Source organism: Dama dama, chromosome X, assembly GCF_033118175.1.
Source record: "Dama dama isolate Ldn47 chromosome X, ASM3311817v1, whole genome shotgun sequence".
Taxonomy (NCBI): Eukaryota; Metazoa; Chordata; class Mammalia; order Artiodactyla; family Cervidae; genus Dama; species Dama dama.
Window position 1 is genome coordinate 139317328 of NC_083714.1, and position 17746 is coordinate 139335073.

Genomic DNA, 17746 nt, shown 5'->3' on the forward strand with positions numbered 1-17746 from the left:
TATATTTTATATAAAATGAGCATGCTCCTAGCAAATTAATTCAATCAGTTGCACCATATGAAAAGCATTGCATTCAATAATCCCTTTAAATGACTTACAGAAGAATTTGAAAAAAAATCTCCATTATACAGAAATATAAAGAGCATGCAACTCATCAGAGTATCTTAATATCACATTGGCTGTGAAAAAGCATTCAAGTGCATAAAGTAGGATTATGCATCGTAAAACTTGCCTTTGTGAAAATTTACCACCTTCCCACCATAATTAAGCTTTTTAAAAAAACAAAAGAACTCTAACTCTCCTTTATAAAATTAGCATAATATGGTCCAGGACATAGAAAAACAGATAAAAATTACATGACACGTTCTCTTTCAAACAGTTTTCATGTGGAAAATATCAGCATGCAAAGTCGTTTCACCTACCTGAAGTGGTTTGTCTCTAAGAAAAATGCAAACAAGGTTGTCAAAATGTTCACTAGCTGCCGGTTCATTCCTGTATCTGTGATGCTTGTGGAAAATATTCCCGAAATGATTCCAGAAAGAAGCTAGGACAAAGTATCTATTTATTGTCCAGACTCAAAATTTGGCAGGAATCTAGTTTCCTTGAAAATCAAAAAGAGATTTGGGTTTGTACAGTTTGCTGAGGAAAAACAAAAAGTGCTAGTACTAGACATCATGGTCAGGTCAAACGGGGGCTGAGGACCATCAGTTAACCCAGGAGAGACAAAGCCTTAGAACTGATGGATCCCCAGCTGCTTTTCTTGAATAATAAAAATGCTGCTACCTTAATCACATCACCATGCAAAGGGGGCTGGTGACAATGCCATGCTGGAAGTCGGTTGCAGTGGCTTTTGTTTTATGTCCTTTCTGTTTAGCGAATCTCTTTTCTCTAGAAAATGTTCTCTTTTTAAAAGAAGTTGTAAATGAGGGATAAGAAAGGACTCTGCGTGCTAGAGTGGGTAGGAAGAAGAGGGCAAAATTGCTGAGATCCTGTGCTGGAATGAGGGCTACAGAAAGAGACGGAGACGTGATCTTACCCAGCCGATAAATTTCAGCACTCGGACAGCTCCTAGCTCTGAAGTGCGCATGTTTCCTTTTTCAGTCGCTTGGGGCGGGGGTCGGGGAGAGGCATTCCAGAGCGGACATGCCTGCTATTTGAAGGCAAAGAGTGACTGGCTGTTCAGCGAAGGGGTGCTGAAGGGGTGCTGTGATGACCAGAGAGGAGCAGAGGTCAGGATAGATGGAGAGGGTGAAGGAGGCTAGGGTCTGAGCTCCTAGAAATGCGAGTCTGTAGGTGGGTGGGCGGGACGGGAGTTTGAGGCTGAAAAAAGAAGGGAATACGATCAAGGCGTGGGAAAAGAAAATTGGGCGAAGCAGAGAATAGAATCGATAGTACTGAAATTACAGTAGGGGAGTGGGCAGTCTACTCCTTATCATTGGAACCTAAAGGCAAAAGAGGAATCCTGTGCTGAAAAGGAGGGGACATTTAAGCCCATATGCAGAAAATGATTCTTGAGGATCGATAATTTAATTTAGAAGCCCTTTATACCTTCCTCGCCCCTTGAGTGTTTTCATTTGATTTTAGCTGCCTGTTCCCAAAGAATCTCTCTACTTCTTTACTAGGGAAAGCCCCTTCGCTGAGCTTTCTTTAGCGGCTCAAAATCCTTGGGCATCCTCTTCAAGTCACGGATTTGTAATGGAGAAAAAATAAAATGGGCCGGCAGGGGGCAGTAGCAATCTTTTCCTGTCCTGGTTAAAGGTTAGAGTAGGGCTCCCAGTAAGAGCTGAAGCAAGGAAGGGTGAGACTGCAGGTTGAGTTTCTTCTGCCCATTACAGATGTTAATCACCAGGGATGAGTCACATAATAAAGTGTAAATGTGCTTCTCCTAAATTGGCTAAAGAGACAGAAAATAGTTCAAGTTTATAAATCCTGTACAAAAAGCATGACAGGTAACCTTGCTATTTCAAATTAAACTTACAAATATTACTAGTAAAAAAGAGGAAAGATAAATAGTTCAATGTAAGTAATTATCAACTTCTGGCAAGGGGAGATGAAAAATTCATGTTCTGCCATGAGCTGGGTGAGTAACCTACTGTTTGTCTGCAAAATATACTTTGTTCATCTCCTTGGCACTCCATTGCAGGTCTTAATTTTAAAACAAAATAAAATGATGAATTTTTATTCCATAAATGACTAATATGCACATGGATAAGTTTAAATATCATAGCAGAGTAACAAGGAATTCTGTGATTTTAAAAAGGAAATTCTGAGAAAAAATGCAGTTCTTTTTACCTTTTAATCTTAACATAAATCACCTGATGGTCTGATCTGGTAGGTCTGAGGTGGTGCCTGAGATTCTGCATTTCTAACAAGTTCCTAGCTGATGTTGATGGTGCTGGCCCCACTGATTACACTTTGAGTGGCAATGTTATGTATGCCCTTTTAGCAGATTTCTATCTCACCAAGACAGTGAGAATATAGGACCTTTCTTTAGATGAAAAGCAGCAGTGCGCAAGCAGTCTGTTTACATACAAAATCAGTTCTTTGGAAGTGTTCTCTTAACTCACAAAACCCAGAAAAAGTGATTCAATTTAAAAGAAAAACAGTCTAGTGTAAAGTGAGGCATCCCTGGACTGCAATTTGAATCTGTTCACTTCCAAATTCATCCACATGGAAACTCTAGACCTGATTTTATCCCTGCAGTCCTGACCCAAAAAATTAAATCAATTCCTGGAAATATATTTCTTCAGTTGATGCTATGGAAAAAATCATACAAGATTTTTTTGTGCTCAAGATTTTTTCCAAAAGCAAAACTATATACGTAAAAGTGTAGGAAAATTATTTGTCCAAAAATTTTTTGAGGTTGTAATGATGCTTCAAGTAATAAAGTCTTTGCCAGTCATTTCTTTCAATGTTAGTAACCAAGAGTAGGGTGAGTAGGGAAACCTGTGACAAAGGGAGATTCTGGCTAGCAGCATGAAATCAACGTATATATTATTTTAGAGTTGAAGGGAACTTTAGAGAAGACCTAATGTAACCTCCTCATTATACTTCTCAGCTCTCATCAATTTGGATTCCAGCTCTGTCAGTCTATAGAAACAGCTCTCCCTGAGTTTGCCAATGAATTCCTTGTAAGTAAGGCTGAAGGATATTTTTTCTGTTGTCATCTTACTTGACATTTCCATGGCACTTAACATCTCTTTTCCCCTCTTTTATTTAAATTTATTTTTACTTTATTGTGGAAAGAGCTCTTTACTTGAAATTTACTCTCTCAACAGATTTTTTAGTGTAAAGTACAGTTCTTAACTAGAGGCTCAGAACCGTACAGTGCATCTCTAGAACTTATTCATCTTACATCACTGAAACTACCCAGTGATTAGCACCTCCTCCTTTCTCCCTATCCTCTACCCCTAGCAGCCACTATTCTGTTCTCTTCAAGGACTTTCCTCTCTAGACCCTGTGACATAGTACATTCCTGGCTTGCCTAGTGTATTGTCTCCTTGGCAAGCATGTCCTCATCCTCCTGGCTTATATTAGTTGGATTTTCTGAAGTTTGTATTCTAGTCCTCTCATCTTCTCATTCTACACTCTCTTAGACAATACTATACATATCTATAACTTGCATTTTCCTTTTATGCAGATGACACACAAATATATGTATTTCTATGCAGACCTACATGTCCAGCTTCTTCCTAAACAATTCCCATTGAATATCTCAAAGGTTCCATAAAGTCCACATGTTCAAACCAAGGTTTTAATACTTCCTTCAAATCCTGTTTCTGTTCTGCTGCTCCTGTTTCATTATCACCAAACAAAAGCTAAGGCATCAACTGTAAGACTCTCTCTCCATCACCTACTGTATTCAGTCTTTACCTAGCCCTATTGATTTTCTCTCTCAAACATTTACCAAGTCTGTCCACTTCTTTCCATCTCAGCCTCCATGACCCTAGTTGAGCTAGCCTATCTCTTGCTTGGATTGCAGCAATAGTTACCTTACTTCTCTACCCACACCAATAGCAGATCCTCCACCACCTCATTATTACACTGCAGCCAGAACAATTATTCAGAAATCAAAATCTGATTATGTCATGCCCTCTGATTAACATGATGACTCTCTATTGATATTTGGGTAGAACAAGAGAAGTACTTAACGTGATCTGAAAGTGCCACATGGTCTGGCCCATGCCTACATTGTCCTTCATCTTATTCCTTCTCTTCTAACCGTATTGGTCTTTTTTTAGTCCCTCACACTTGCCATTTTGCTTAATCCCAGAGAGTGCTCATGCCTCTCATTTTGTCTTTTTTACGTATCTTTTTTCTCAAATCTCTTTTCAAATGTCATTTCCTCAAGAAGGGTTTTCCTGACTTGCATGACTCTGTCAACTCTCCCTATTACAGTTTTCTTTACTACTCAGCAACTTTGAGTCAAAGAGCTTGTCACCATCGCATGTATACATGTGTACAATTATTGCTTAATGAGCTTTGTGGGGCTTCCCTGATAGCTCAGTTGGTAAAGAATCCGCCTACAATGCAGGAGACCCCAGTTCAATTCCTGGGTCAGGAAGGTCTGCTGGAGAAGGGATAGGCTACCCACTCCAGTGTTCTTGGGTTTCCCTTGTGGCTCAGCTGGTAAAGAATTTGCCTGCGATGTGGGAGACCTGGGTTCGATCTCTGGATTAGGAAGATCCCCTGGAGAAGGGAAAGGCTACCCACTCCAGTATTCTGGCCTGGAGAATTCCATGGACTTGTATTGTCCATGGGGTCACAAAAAGTCGGACACGACTGAGCAACTTTCATTTTTTCAATGAGCTTTGTAATGAATGGGGGAGGGGACGGCCTCTGGTTTTTTCTACCATAGTATATCCATCCATTCAATGTTAATGACAGGAAACATAATGGTATCCATGGTGATTAGAATGTAGTTTGTTGAATGCACCCAAAAGTGCTGCTTAAAAAAACCAATATACTTAAATATGTATCATTCTGTCAAAAATTACTTGTCAGGGAATTAATAAGTTAAGAACTATACTTATTTGAAAGAAAAGCCAGCTCAGTGGCTCAGGAGTCTATAGCATGAAATGAAAATACAAGTAGGAGACTATGAATCGGATGTCCTTAATTCAGGTACCACCTCTAACACTGATCAGTTATATGACCTTAGGCAAGTCATTTAATTCCACTGAGCTTCATTGTCATAATATATAAAATATGGATGATAATATTGCTACATAAAATATGGAATACTCTTGAAAGCCTTATAAAATCATAGCTGACTGTGTGTTTTGGGTTCTTAATCTCAGTTCTTAGCATCTATTGACTGGTAAAATTCATGTTTTCACTCTGTCCCTTGGACAATTCCACTTTCAAGGAAAGTAAGTCTCTGGAGTCTGAAAAAGGTCATATTTGCAATGCAATGGAATCCCAAAGTCAAATCCACCTATGGTTCTAATTCACTAAATCACAGCTGGTTAAGGCATGTGGCACCCTCATTTTGTACTCATCAGAGAAATGAGAAGATTCTGACCCATCCTATAACATCGTAAAGATCAATACACAGTATTTGGTCTATATGATACTACATGTTTAAAAATTCTAAATAGATGTAAACAAAGAGATGTTTCTTATGAACATCAGTATCATTTGAACATAAGTATTATTTACAGACATTGATAAATTTCTAACATACATAGTGCTTTGTAGTTTTCAAAATACCAATACCATGTGGTAGGCAAAACAATGATTTGTCACTATTTTTTCCAGTGAGGAATTTGTTGTTGTTCAGTCTCTCAGTTGTGTCTGACTCTGTGACCCCATGGACTGCAGCATGCCGGGCTTCCCTGTAAAGCTCATGTAAATTGATTAATTCTCCCTCCCAAGTCCACATGACTATTAAGTAATAAAGTCATCCTTTCTATATTTCCTATCCAGGGAACAAACTTATTTCTTATCATATGTATGACTGATATTTTTCAAGTCACTGACAAGCTACTATATACCCAACTATATTAAAATTATGTTTATAATTGCATTGCAGTAATGCCCCTTTCTTGATGGAATTTTGGTCTCCTTTAAATTCATACACACAAATGTCAAATGAAAAACCCATTATTAAGAGTCGCAAAGTCTATTTCCTTAGGAAAAGAGTTGAAAGATGTCTAATAGATCAATATCCTGCATCAGGTTGTCTCATGAACTCTTACAGGTCTTCGTGAAGAGACATGGTCCTTCTCAAATATGAGCATCCTGTCTTCCATTGAAAAGATGAAGTAGTGATTAAGAAAGGAATTATTAATTTATAATTGATACCAACTGAGAAGCAGGGATTTGAGGTGAATTAGAGCGGGCAAGAAGTTGTTTTACCAAATCTTTGGTTGCTTAAGGATGCTTCCTCACGGAAAATGATAAAGCCAATTTCACTTTGATAAAATGCACCTTCAGAATTTTAGGAGAAATTCTTCTGCCTCCAACAGACCTTCTCACTAGAGGGCCCTAGGTTAGAATGGATTTCTGAGTGAGAAAATCTTTTGACATGAGCCTGCGTGGTTATTATGATACTTGTTAAAATGTATAGCGTGTGAGATCAATGATTAGTGATTGCCATTTTTAAAAAATGTTCTTTCTTTATTTTGGCTGTGCTGCGTCTTAGTTGCTATATAGGTGTTTCTCTAGTTGCGGGGAGCGGGGGCTACTCTCTCGTTGTGGTGCATGGACTTCTCATTGCAGTGGCTTCTCTGGTTGTGGCCCACAGGCTTAGATGCCCCATGGCATGTGGGACCTTCCTGGACCAGGGAAGGACCTGTGTCTCCTGCATTGGCAGGCAGATTCTTTACTACTGAGCCACCAGGGAAGCTCCTGCCATTTTTTTTTGGGGGGGGGTTGCTATATATAATATCTCAGGGATCAGGTAGAGAGTCTGTCTCTTAAATCCTAGATCTCTAAGCTACCACTTCAGAGTCAACAACTGGCTTTCAACTTGCATGGCCCCTCACTGGCCCTTTATGTCCTTTATCTCCTTATCTCCTTGGTTATATTGGAAATAAAAGGCACACTATAGAGCCCATTTCATTGGGTTAAATAAATTGATAGGAGGGCTGGAATTTTAACAGAGAGGTAAAAAAATGAAGCATAGTTCCCACTGCTACTAGTATTCATGACTTTAAAGCTGTTTTTTAATGTCCAACATTGTCTACAGAGCAAGGATGCCTGAAGAGCTGATGTCACCCTACATTTATTCTTTTTAATTTTTAGAAATCCAGCTAACTTCTCTCTTCTTAATCTTGTGGTATAAATAAAGATGCTCTGCATACAGAGAGGCAAGCTTCAAGGCCGTGAAGTGTAAATGTGAAATCACTGCTCCCCTTGGTTCCATGTAGACAATTGGATGTCTGTCCAGAGCATTTCTGGATTAAATGACTTAGAAGTCAGAAAAATCATTTTATGATTGGAATTCTGCTTGTTAGTGCTCAATGTTTACAGACCACAAATGTGTCCAGCACTTGAAACAATTTCTATTTCCAGTGATGATTCATACAAATGATTGCTTCTCTGTTGGCTAATGTGAAAAATGCAGCATTTCTTTTCATAAACATGAAGGAGGCAAACAATAATTTGGGGGATAAATCAAATATAGTCCCTCTTGAATGTATGAGAAAGGTTCCTTCTTTGGTACAATTCTCAAAATGAAAATAATGAATAAAAATGAGATTGACTGCCACAGTATCACTTGTCTTAGACTCCTAGGTTTGGTTCTGCAACTGATGCAAAAACCATCTCGACATCACCTTCGTTATTATTATACTCTTGCTGAAATTTTCTTTTGGAGAGTTCTTAGGTTTTAACTTTTTATTATTGACTTGATGATGTTTGCCCCCGCCCATATAAAACTCTTCATCTAAGTTCACAGAAGACTGAAAAGAAGCTGATTTTGAAAGAGTGAATTATTTTAAGTTGGACAATAGCAATAGTTTTACATTTGCAAGTAATCTAGCACTTAGTAGTTGAAATGGAGTTCCATTCATTATATTCAATGATGGCATTTTTATTATTGTTGTAAAGTGTAGTATAGATACTGACAGGAAAGAATATAGGTAATCAACAGTTCTGTCAGTCAACCAGTCAACAAATATTAATCAAGCATTTATTATATACAAAATACAGTGTATTTCTCTGAAGATGAGGCAAAGTAATACGACATTATTTTGGCCCTCTAGAGACTTATGATCTATATGTGAAGATAAGAAAAATAAATACTATAGAATCAGGTCTCTAGGTCAGGGTATCGTCTGGGGAGATCAGCTTACTGACACCCAAGAGCTTCAAAATGTGGCATTCACCTATGGATTCTTCAGTTTAAATTTTGGTTAGTAGCTCGGCTGGTTCACAAAATTAATCTTATCTGTGTGCCAAATATGTTAGGATATGACATACTAACTATATAGCATATAAACCTGACATATAAACTACATAGAATGAAAATGTTGCTATCAGGCTGCCAAGTAACCCATGTGGACTGAGTGATGTGTAGGCTTCTTGTGTGCACACTGCCTGGAAAGTTTCATGATAAACAGGGATAAACAGGAAATTAGAGATATTAGAGGTATAGGATCTCTACCATATGGTTGAAATGTGAAAAAGTTGAGTAGATCCTATCTCAAGTGGACTGATAGAGACATCTCAAGCTCTCAGACTTCTCTTTTTCATGCTCTATTTCTAATCAACTCCACTGCTAATTAATAGGACTTTCCAGCTGGTGCAGTGGTAAAGAATCCACCTGCCAATGCAGGCAATGCAGTTTTGATCCCTGGATCACAAAGATCCCCTGGAGGAGGAAATGGCAACTCATTCCAGTATTCTTGCCTGGGAAATCTCATGAACAGAGGAGCTTGGCGGGCTTCACTCCATGGAGTCACAAAGAGTTGGCTGTGACTGAGCTCTCACTCATAGGTCAGGCTAATTAATATTTTAAATTGCTTTTTGAAAATGGTATATTATGAAATATTACATTTCTATTAAAATATGTATGTGAAATATTTATAGAATATGCATAATAATGATAAAACAAATTTCTATGTAACCACATATGGTCTAAGACGTAGAAAACCAAAACTTCTGAAGCCCCCTGAATGCTAATCTACGATCTCATCATTTTCCTGCTTTGCTTTATTATCTAACACACACATACACACATATTGTGTAGTTTCTCATGTTTTGATGCATACATAAATTGAATGAGATTGTATTTTTCTGTGACTTATCTTGTTTGGTCCATATTATGTTATTGCACGTAGCAAGAAGTCATTCATTTTCATGCTGTATTGCTCCATTCTCTGAGCATTTCACAATTTATTCATCCATTCTACTGCTGATGGATGGGTTTTTGGGCTGTTTCCAGGTTTTTTGCTATGATAAATAATGCTGCATAATATTCTTATACACTTCTTCTCCTGTATATGTGCATATTTAGAGGAAGAATTACTGAATCCTAAGGTATGCACAGCTTCATTTTATTAGATGATACCACGTTGTTTCTTATAGTGTTCTAATAATTTACACTCTCACCATAGTGGAGAAAGTTTCTAGTTTTTTTATATACTCACCAACATGTGGCATTGTCAGACTCATTGTGCTTTTAGTCTGTATATGTTTCTTTATCTAATTACTAATGAGCCTGAATACCTTTTCAATATGTTTACTGACCATTTGTGTTATATCTATGAAAAATCTGTTTATTTCTTTTGAAAAGACTATTCAATTAGGTTGTTTCTTTTTCCTTATTTATGTGTAAAATCTATTTTACAGCAATCTTTTGCTAGTAATATATGTTACAGATATCTTTTTCCAGCTTCTGGCTTTTCATGTTTATTGTACTGTTGTTGTTCAGTGATCAAGTTGTGTCTGACTCTTTGCGACCCCATGGACTGCAACATGCCAGGCTGTCATGTTCTTCACTATCTCCTGGAGTTTGCACAAATTCGTGTCCATTGAGTTGGTGACACTATCCAACCATCTTATCCTCTGCCACCCCCATGTCCTCCTGCCCTCAATCTTTACCATCATCAGAGTCTTTTCCAATGAGTCAGCTCTTTGCATCAGATGGCCAAAGTATTAAAGTTTCTGCTTCAGCAACAGTCCTTCCAGTGGATATCCAGGGTTGATTTCCTTTAGGATTGAGTGCTTTGATCTCCTTGCTGTCCAAGGGACTATCAAGAGTCTTCACCAGCACTATAATTAGAAAGCATCAGTTCTTCACCTGTCAATATTCTTTGTGGTCCAACTCTCACATACGTACATGACTACTGGAAAAACCATAGCTTTGACTATACAGACCTTGGTTGGCAAAGTGATGTCTCTGCTTTTTAATATGATGTCTAGGTTTGTCATAGCTTCCCTTCCAAGGAGCAAGTGACTTTTAATTTCATGGCTGTAGTCACCGTCTACAGTGATTTTGGAGCCCAAGAAAATAAAATCTGTCACTGCTTCCACTTTTTACCCCTTCTATTCACTGTGAAGTGATGGGACCTGATGCCATGATCTTAGTTTTATGAATGTTGAGTTTCAAGCCAGCTTTTTCACTCTCCTCTTTCACCCTTGTCAGTTCAGTTCATTTCAGTCACTCAGTCGTGTCCAACTCCTTGTGACCCCATGGACTGAAGCATGCCAGGCTTCCCTGTCCATCACCAACACCCGGAGCTTGCTCAAACTCATGTCAGGTGGGTGATGCCATCGAACCATCTCATCCTCTGTCATCCCCTTCTCCTGCCTTCAATCTTTCCCAGCATCAGTGTCTTTTCCAAATGAGTCAGTTCTTCACATCAGGCGGCCAAACTATTGGAGCTTCAGCTTAAGCATCAGTCCTTCCAATGAATATCCAGGATTGATTTCCTTTAGGATTGACTGGCTTGATCTCCTTGCAGTCCACGGGACTCTCAAGAGTCTTCTCCAAGACCACAGTTCAAAAGCATCAATTCTTCAGTGCTCAGCTTTCTTTATCCTCCAACTCTCACGATCAGTCCTGGGTGTTCATTGAAAGGACTGATGTTGAAGCTGAAACTCCAATCCTTTGGCCACCTGATGCGAAGAGCTAATTCATTTGAAAGACCCTGATGCTGGGAAAGACTGAAGGCAGGAGGAGAAGGGGATGACAGAAGATGAGATGGTTGGATGGCATCACTGACTCAATGGACATGAGTTTGGGTAATGGCGATGGACAGGGAGGCCTGGCGTGCTGCAGTCCATGAGGTTGCAAAGAGTTGGACATGACTGAGTGACTGAACTGAAGTGAACTCACATCCATGCATGACTACTGGGAAAACCATAGCTTTGACTAGATGAACCTTTGTCGGCAAAGGGATGTCTCTGCTTTTTAATATGCCCTTTAGTTCCTTTTCACTTTCTGCTGTTAGAGTGTTATCATCTGCATATCTGAGGTTGTTAATATTTCTCCTGGCAATCTTTATTCCAGCTTGTGATTCATCCAGCCTGGCATTTTGTATGATGTACCCTGTATAAAAGTTAAACAAGCAGGGTGACAATATACAGCCTTGACATACTCCTTTCCCAATTTGGAACCAGTCCATTGTTCCATGTTTGGTTCCAACTGTTGCTTCTTGACCTGAATACAGGTTTCTCAGAAGACAGGTAAGGTGGTCTGGTACTCCCATCTCTTTAAGAATGTTCCACAGTTTGTTGTGATCCACATAGTCAAAGGCTTTAGTGTAGCCAATGAATCAGAAGTATTTCTGGAATTTTCTCCCTTTCTCTAGATCCAACAAATGTTGGCAATTTGATCTTTTGTTCCTTTGCCTTTTGTAAACCTAGCTTGTACATCTGGAAGTTCTTGGTTCACAAACTGCTGAAACCAAACTTGAAGGATTTTGAGCATAACTACACTAGCATGTTAAATGAGCACAATTGTATGGTAGTTTGAACATTCTTTGGGACTGGAATGAAAACTGACCTTTTCCAGTCCTGTGGCTCACTGCTGAGTTTTCCAAATTTGCTGACATATTGTATGTAGCACTTAAACAGTCATCATCTTTTATGAAATTAAATAGCTCAGCTGGAATTTCATCACTTCCACTAGCTTTGTTCATAGTAATGCTTCTTAAGGGCCACTTGACGTCACACTCCAGGATATCTGGCTCTAGGTGAGTGACCACACCATCATGGTTATCCAGGTCATTAAATCTTTTTTTGTGTATAGTTCTTCTGTGTATTCTTGCCACCTATTCTTAACCTCTTCTGCTTCTATTAGGTCCTTGCTCTTTCTGTCCATTATCATGCCCGTCCTTGCATTAAATGTTCCCTGATATCTCCAATTTTCTTGAAGAGATCTCTAGTCTTTCTCATTTTGTTGTTTTCTTCTATTTCTTTGCATTGTTCACTTACCAAGTCTTTCTTATCTCTCCTTGCTATTTTCTGGATCTCTACATTCAGTTGGATATATCTTTCCCTTTCTTCCTTGCCTTTCACGTCTCTTCTTTTCTCAGCTGTTGGTAAAGCCTCCTCAGATAACCACTTTGCCTTCTTGCATTTCTTTTTCTTGGGGATGGTTTTGGTCACCACATCCTTTACAGTGTTATAAACCTCCATCCATAGATCTCTAAGGACTCTGTCAACCAGATCTAAGGCTTCCATGGTTGCTCAGATGGTAGAGAGTCTGCCTGCAATGTGGGAGATCCGGGTTCAAACCCTGGGCCAGGAAGATCCCCTGGAGAAGGAAAGGGCAACCCACTTCAATATTCTTGCTTGGAAAATAGCATGAATGTTGGAGCCTGGAAGGCTACAGTCCATGGGGCTGCAAAGAGTTGTACATGACTGAGCAATTATTTCTTTCACCAGATCTAACCCCTTGAATTTATTCATCTCCTCCACTATATAATCATAAGGGATTTGATTTAGATCATACCTGAATGGCCTACTGGTTTTCCCTACTTTCTTCAGTTTAAGCTTGAATTTTGCAATAAGGAGCTGATCTGAGCTGCAGTCAGCTCCAGGTCTTGTTTTTACAGACTGTATAGAGCTTCTCCATCTTTGGCTACAAAGAATATAAACAATCTTATTTCGGTATTTACCATCTGATGATGTCCTTGTGTAGAGTTGTTTCTTGGGTTGTTGGAAAAAAGTGTGTTCTCTTGACAAAACTCTGTTAACCTTTGTGGCCCTGCGTGATGTGGCTCATAGCTTCACTGAGTTATGCAAGTCCTTTTGCCATGACAAGGCTGTGATCTATGAAGGGGTTATTGTATTACTAATATAAATTTGTTAATATTCCCCTTGTGATTTTTGTTATTTTTGGCTTACAAATATCAATATTGTGATTATGAAGATGTGTTCTTCTATTATCTTCTAAGTTTCTAATGTCATTCACACTTAAAGTGATTAATACCTAGAGCAAATGTTGTCTATTTTAATTGTCTATGTGACTATCATGCACATTTAGTTGTTAATTGATGGGTGTAGATCATATATGAAAACAGGAATTGGATGCTGTCCTTTTAAGGATTTGGAAATTAAAATGTCCTATGATATTAGCATATCACATCATAGCCTAGTTTTGCAAAGGCACTTCAAAAGATAAAATGGCTCCTAATCCAAAAAGACTTAAATGTTGTTCTGATAATATGTGATTGTATAATAAAGTACCCCCAAACTTTTATGGTTTAAAATAGCTATTAGTAATGGATAAATAAGTTGTGATACATATGCACAATGGAATATTACTCAGTCATAAAAGGAACACATTTGAGTCAGTTCTAATGAGGTGGATGAGTCTAGAGCCTATTACACAGAGTGAAGTGAGTCAGAAAGAGAAAGATAAATATCGTATACTAACACATATATACAGAATCTAGAAATAATTTATTTGCAGGGCAGCAATGGAGAAACAGACATAGAGAACAGACTTATGGACATGGGGAGAGGGGAGGAGAGGGTGAGATGTATATAGAGAGTAACATGGAAACTTACATTACCATATGTAAAATAGATAACCAACAGGAATTTGCTGCATGTCTCAGGAAACTCAAACAGGGCCTCTGTATCAATCCAGAGGGGTGGGATGGGAGAGAATGGGAGGGAGGTTCAAGAGGGAAGGGATATGTGTATACCTATGGCTGATTCATATTGAAGTTTGACAGAAAACAACAAAATTCTGTAAAGCAATTATCCTTCAATTAAAAATAAATGAATTTTAAAAAAAATGTTAGATTTATAATAAGGAAAGGAAGTAATATAATTTTTAACAAGAAACAAACTTCAATATAAAATCATAATAAATGTGCAAAAATATTAACTCTGGTTTTGGATGATGGAACTACTGATTTTTTTTGTATTTCTGTTTTAAATATAGGTTCTGACTTGTCTATTATGAACATATCTAACTTTTATGATTAGAAAAAGATAAAGTACTTTAGAAAACTCAGAAAGTAACATATTTACTTTATAACAATTCATGCTTTTCTGCCTATGTGAAAAATATATAAAATAACAATTGCCAATTTATATTTCTTCCCAGACTACAAGTACAATTATAGACTCCTGGAAATCCCATGGACAGAGGAGCCTAGCGGGCTACAGTCCATGGGTCACAGAAGAGTCAAACACAACTTAGTGACTTAATGACAACAAAGATGTCCAAGTAGAATGCTATTACATACAATTCAATAAACTTTGATTTAAAAACAAACATCAAAAATAGCTATTAGAATTACTGTCTCTCAAGCTTCTGTGTGTGGAATGGGTTCATCTGGACATTCTTGTCGAGGATCTCTCAAGCTATAGTGTGGAAGCTGAGGCTTGAGTCGTCTGAGGGTTTAGTTAGGTCAGACTTCCAGATGGCTTCTTTGCATGACTGGTATTGATATTTCATATTATGTGCTGGATGAGAACTCAGCTGGGACAGTCAACCAGAGTATCTATACATGGCCTTTCCCTAGGATTTGGGCTTCAAACACCATGGTGCCATAAGTTCTGAGAAGGTGAGTCTCAACAGTTAGCCTTTTAAAAGAATAAGGAAGATACTGCTGCAAGGATTCTTAAGACCCAGGTTCGGGAGTCATGCTGTGTCACTTCTGCTGCATATTACTGTTTACACATGGCCAGTTCAGTTTCAGTATGGAAGGAGACTTCTCTAGGGTATGAATACTAGGGGGTGTGGTTCACTGGGCAGTTGTCTTTGAAAATTAACTACAGGAACAATGTCAAAGGATTGTCAGTATTGTTTGCAGAGAGTGTTGTGTCGTCTTCCAATTCAAACAATAAAGAAGAGTAGATAGACTAGAAAAAACCTCTTAAGACAAAACACCTAAAATTTGTGGATAAAATATGTTTTAAAAGCAAAGTTGAATGGCCGTGAACTGAGAAAAATTCTCAGAGACCCAAAACAAGAGAGCATGAATCCAGACTAAAATTTAAATGCTCAAGACAGGAGTTGCGCTGGAGTATCTCTTTATTTCCCAAGATTTATGACTTCAGTTTTAATGGCAGCTTGGTGGGGTGGGAAGGGGAGAATGAGGGAGAAAGTCTAGATCCTAGACAAGGTGGGTGGTCTATTTGGAGACCCTCTGTATAAACCACAGAAAAGGAGAGAGAATGAAGTATTTGCCTACCTAAAACTTGACTCGAAATGAAACTAAAGCATATCTGAGAATTTGTAACCACAGGAAGACATCATATGGGCTTGTGATACTACATATATACTTCAAACACCTCAAACCAAGAACTTATTTAAAGTTATTCTAAGTTGATGGCTTCAAATACTTCTGGTGGAAATGATGCTAGTCCACTTGGGAGAGACAAAAAGTTTTCTTTCAGCTAAAGTTATAAGATACAATTTGCAAACAAAAATCACAGTACATATGATGAAACAAGGCCTCCAAAAGTAAAAGCCAAGAGAAGCAATGAATAATACACTCACACACTTCAGATATTAAAAGTATCAAACTTAGAATAAATGTATTAATCATGTTTGAAATTACAGAACCAAAGATTGAGAAATAAATGTCTCAAGAAGAACTATATACAATACCTAGAAATTGAAACTGTAATAATTTATATTTACAAGTCAATAAGCTATCTAAATGTCATATTAGGTATAGAATATGAGATTACTATTGAACTGCAAGAGAGACTGAAGGTATTATCTGGAGAGATAGCACAAAGAGACAAAGAATTTGAAAAGATGAAAGAAAGGTTAAGAAATATAGAGGATGGAGTGAGTAGATCTATCACATGACAAGTAAGAGTTTCAAAGAAATAATAGATTTCAGGAGTGGTGATTTGTGAAGAAGCAATGACTAAATTTTTTCAGAATTGATGAAAAATTGGAATCATCAGAATTAGAAATTCTAATGAAAGTCAAGCAGAATAAACAAGAAAATGATGACACCTAAATAAATTGTACTGAAAGTGAAACTAAAGACACTCAAGGCAAAGAAAAGACCTTGAGATCAGTCAGGAATCAATTTTTTAAAAATTACTAAGTGATCACAATTAGATGGACAGCTGAATTCACAGCAATAAGAGGACAAGAAGATAATGAAATTAATTATTCATTATACTGAGGGAATATAGCTATCAATCTAGAATTATATATCTGCAAAGTTCTTTTAAAAAGTTCTTTTTAAAACAAAAGTGAAAGAAATATACTTCCAAATGAAACCTAGACTATTTACTGACAATGGAAATGTCAAGAAAGGAATAAAAGAGAAATTGGAATTTTCCTGGTGGTCCAGTGGCTAAGACTCCAGGCTCCCAATTCAGGGGGCCTGGGTAAGGTCCCTGGTCAGGAAACTAGATTCCACATGTCACAACTAAATCTCCTGAAAACCTCAAGTAAGAGCCAGCATTAGGAAACTTCCATAAGCCTCTTATCCTTATCCAACAGAAGGCAGACAGAATGAAAACTACAGTCACAGAAAACTAATCTAACTAATCACATGGACCACAGCCTTGTCACACTCAATGAAACTATGAGCCATGCCCTGTACGGCTGCCCAAGATGGTCATGGTGGAGAGTTCTGACAAAACGTGGTCCACTGGAGAAGGGAATGGCAAACCACTTCAGTATTCTTGCCTTGAGAACCCCATGAACAGTATGAAAAGCCAAAAAGATAGGACACTGAAAGATGAACTCCCCAGGTCAGTAGGTGCCCAATATGCTACTGAGAAGAGTGGAGAAATAACTCCAGAAAGAATGAAGAGACAGAGCCGAAGTGAAAACAATGCCCAGTTGTGGATATGACTGGTGATGGAAGTAAAGTCCTATGCTGTAAAGAACAATATTGCATAGGAACCTGGAATGTTAGGTCCATGAATCAAGGTAAATTGGAAGTGGTCAAACAGATGGCAAGTGTGAACATCAACATTTTAGGAATCAGTGAACTAAAATGGACTCGAATGGGTGAATTTAATTCAGATGACCATTATATCTACTACTGTTGGCAAGAATCACTTGGAAGAAATGGAGTAGCTATCATAGTCAACAAAAGAGTCCAAAATGCAGTACTTGGGTATGGTCTCAAAAATGGCAGAATGATCTCTGTTCATTTCCAAAGCAAACCATTCAATATCACAGTAATCCCAGTCTATGCCCCAGCCAGTAATACTGAAGAAGCTGAAGTTGAATGGTTCTATGATGACCTACAAGAACATCTAGAACTAACACCCAAAACAGATGTCCTTTTCATTATAGGGGACTGGAATGTAAGTGTGGGAAGTCAAGAGATACCTGGAGTAACAGGCAAAT

General features: G+C 38.1%; 2 protein-coding genes across 3 annotated transcripts in view; one reads left to right on the forward strand and one right to left on the reverse strand.

Annotated features, from left to right (window-relative positions):
• Positions 1-490, reverse strand: part of GLRA2 (glycine receptor alpha 2) — a 182958-nt gene extending 182468 nt beyond the window's left edge. For both annotated transcript variants that reach the window (XM_061136016.1, XM_061136015.1), the window contains exon 1: positions 423-490. In XM_061136016.1, coding sequence (XP_060991999.1) covers positions 423-490 — 68 coding nt within the window. The remainder of the gene's footprint in view (positions 1-422) is intronic.
• Positions 1-17746, forward strand: part of FANCB (FA complementation group B) — a 346913-nt gene that overhangs the window by 320277 nt on the left and 8890 nt on the right. The gene's annotated exons all lie outside the window — the stretch shown is intronic.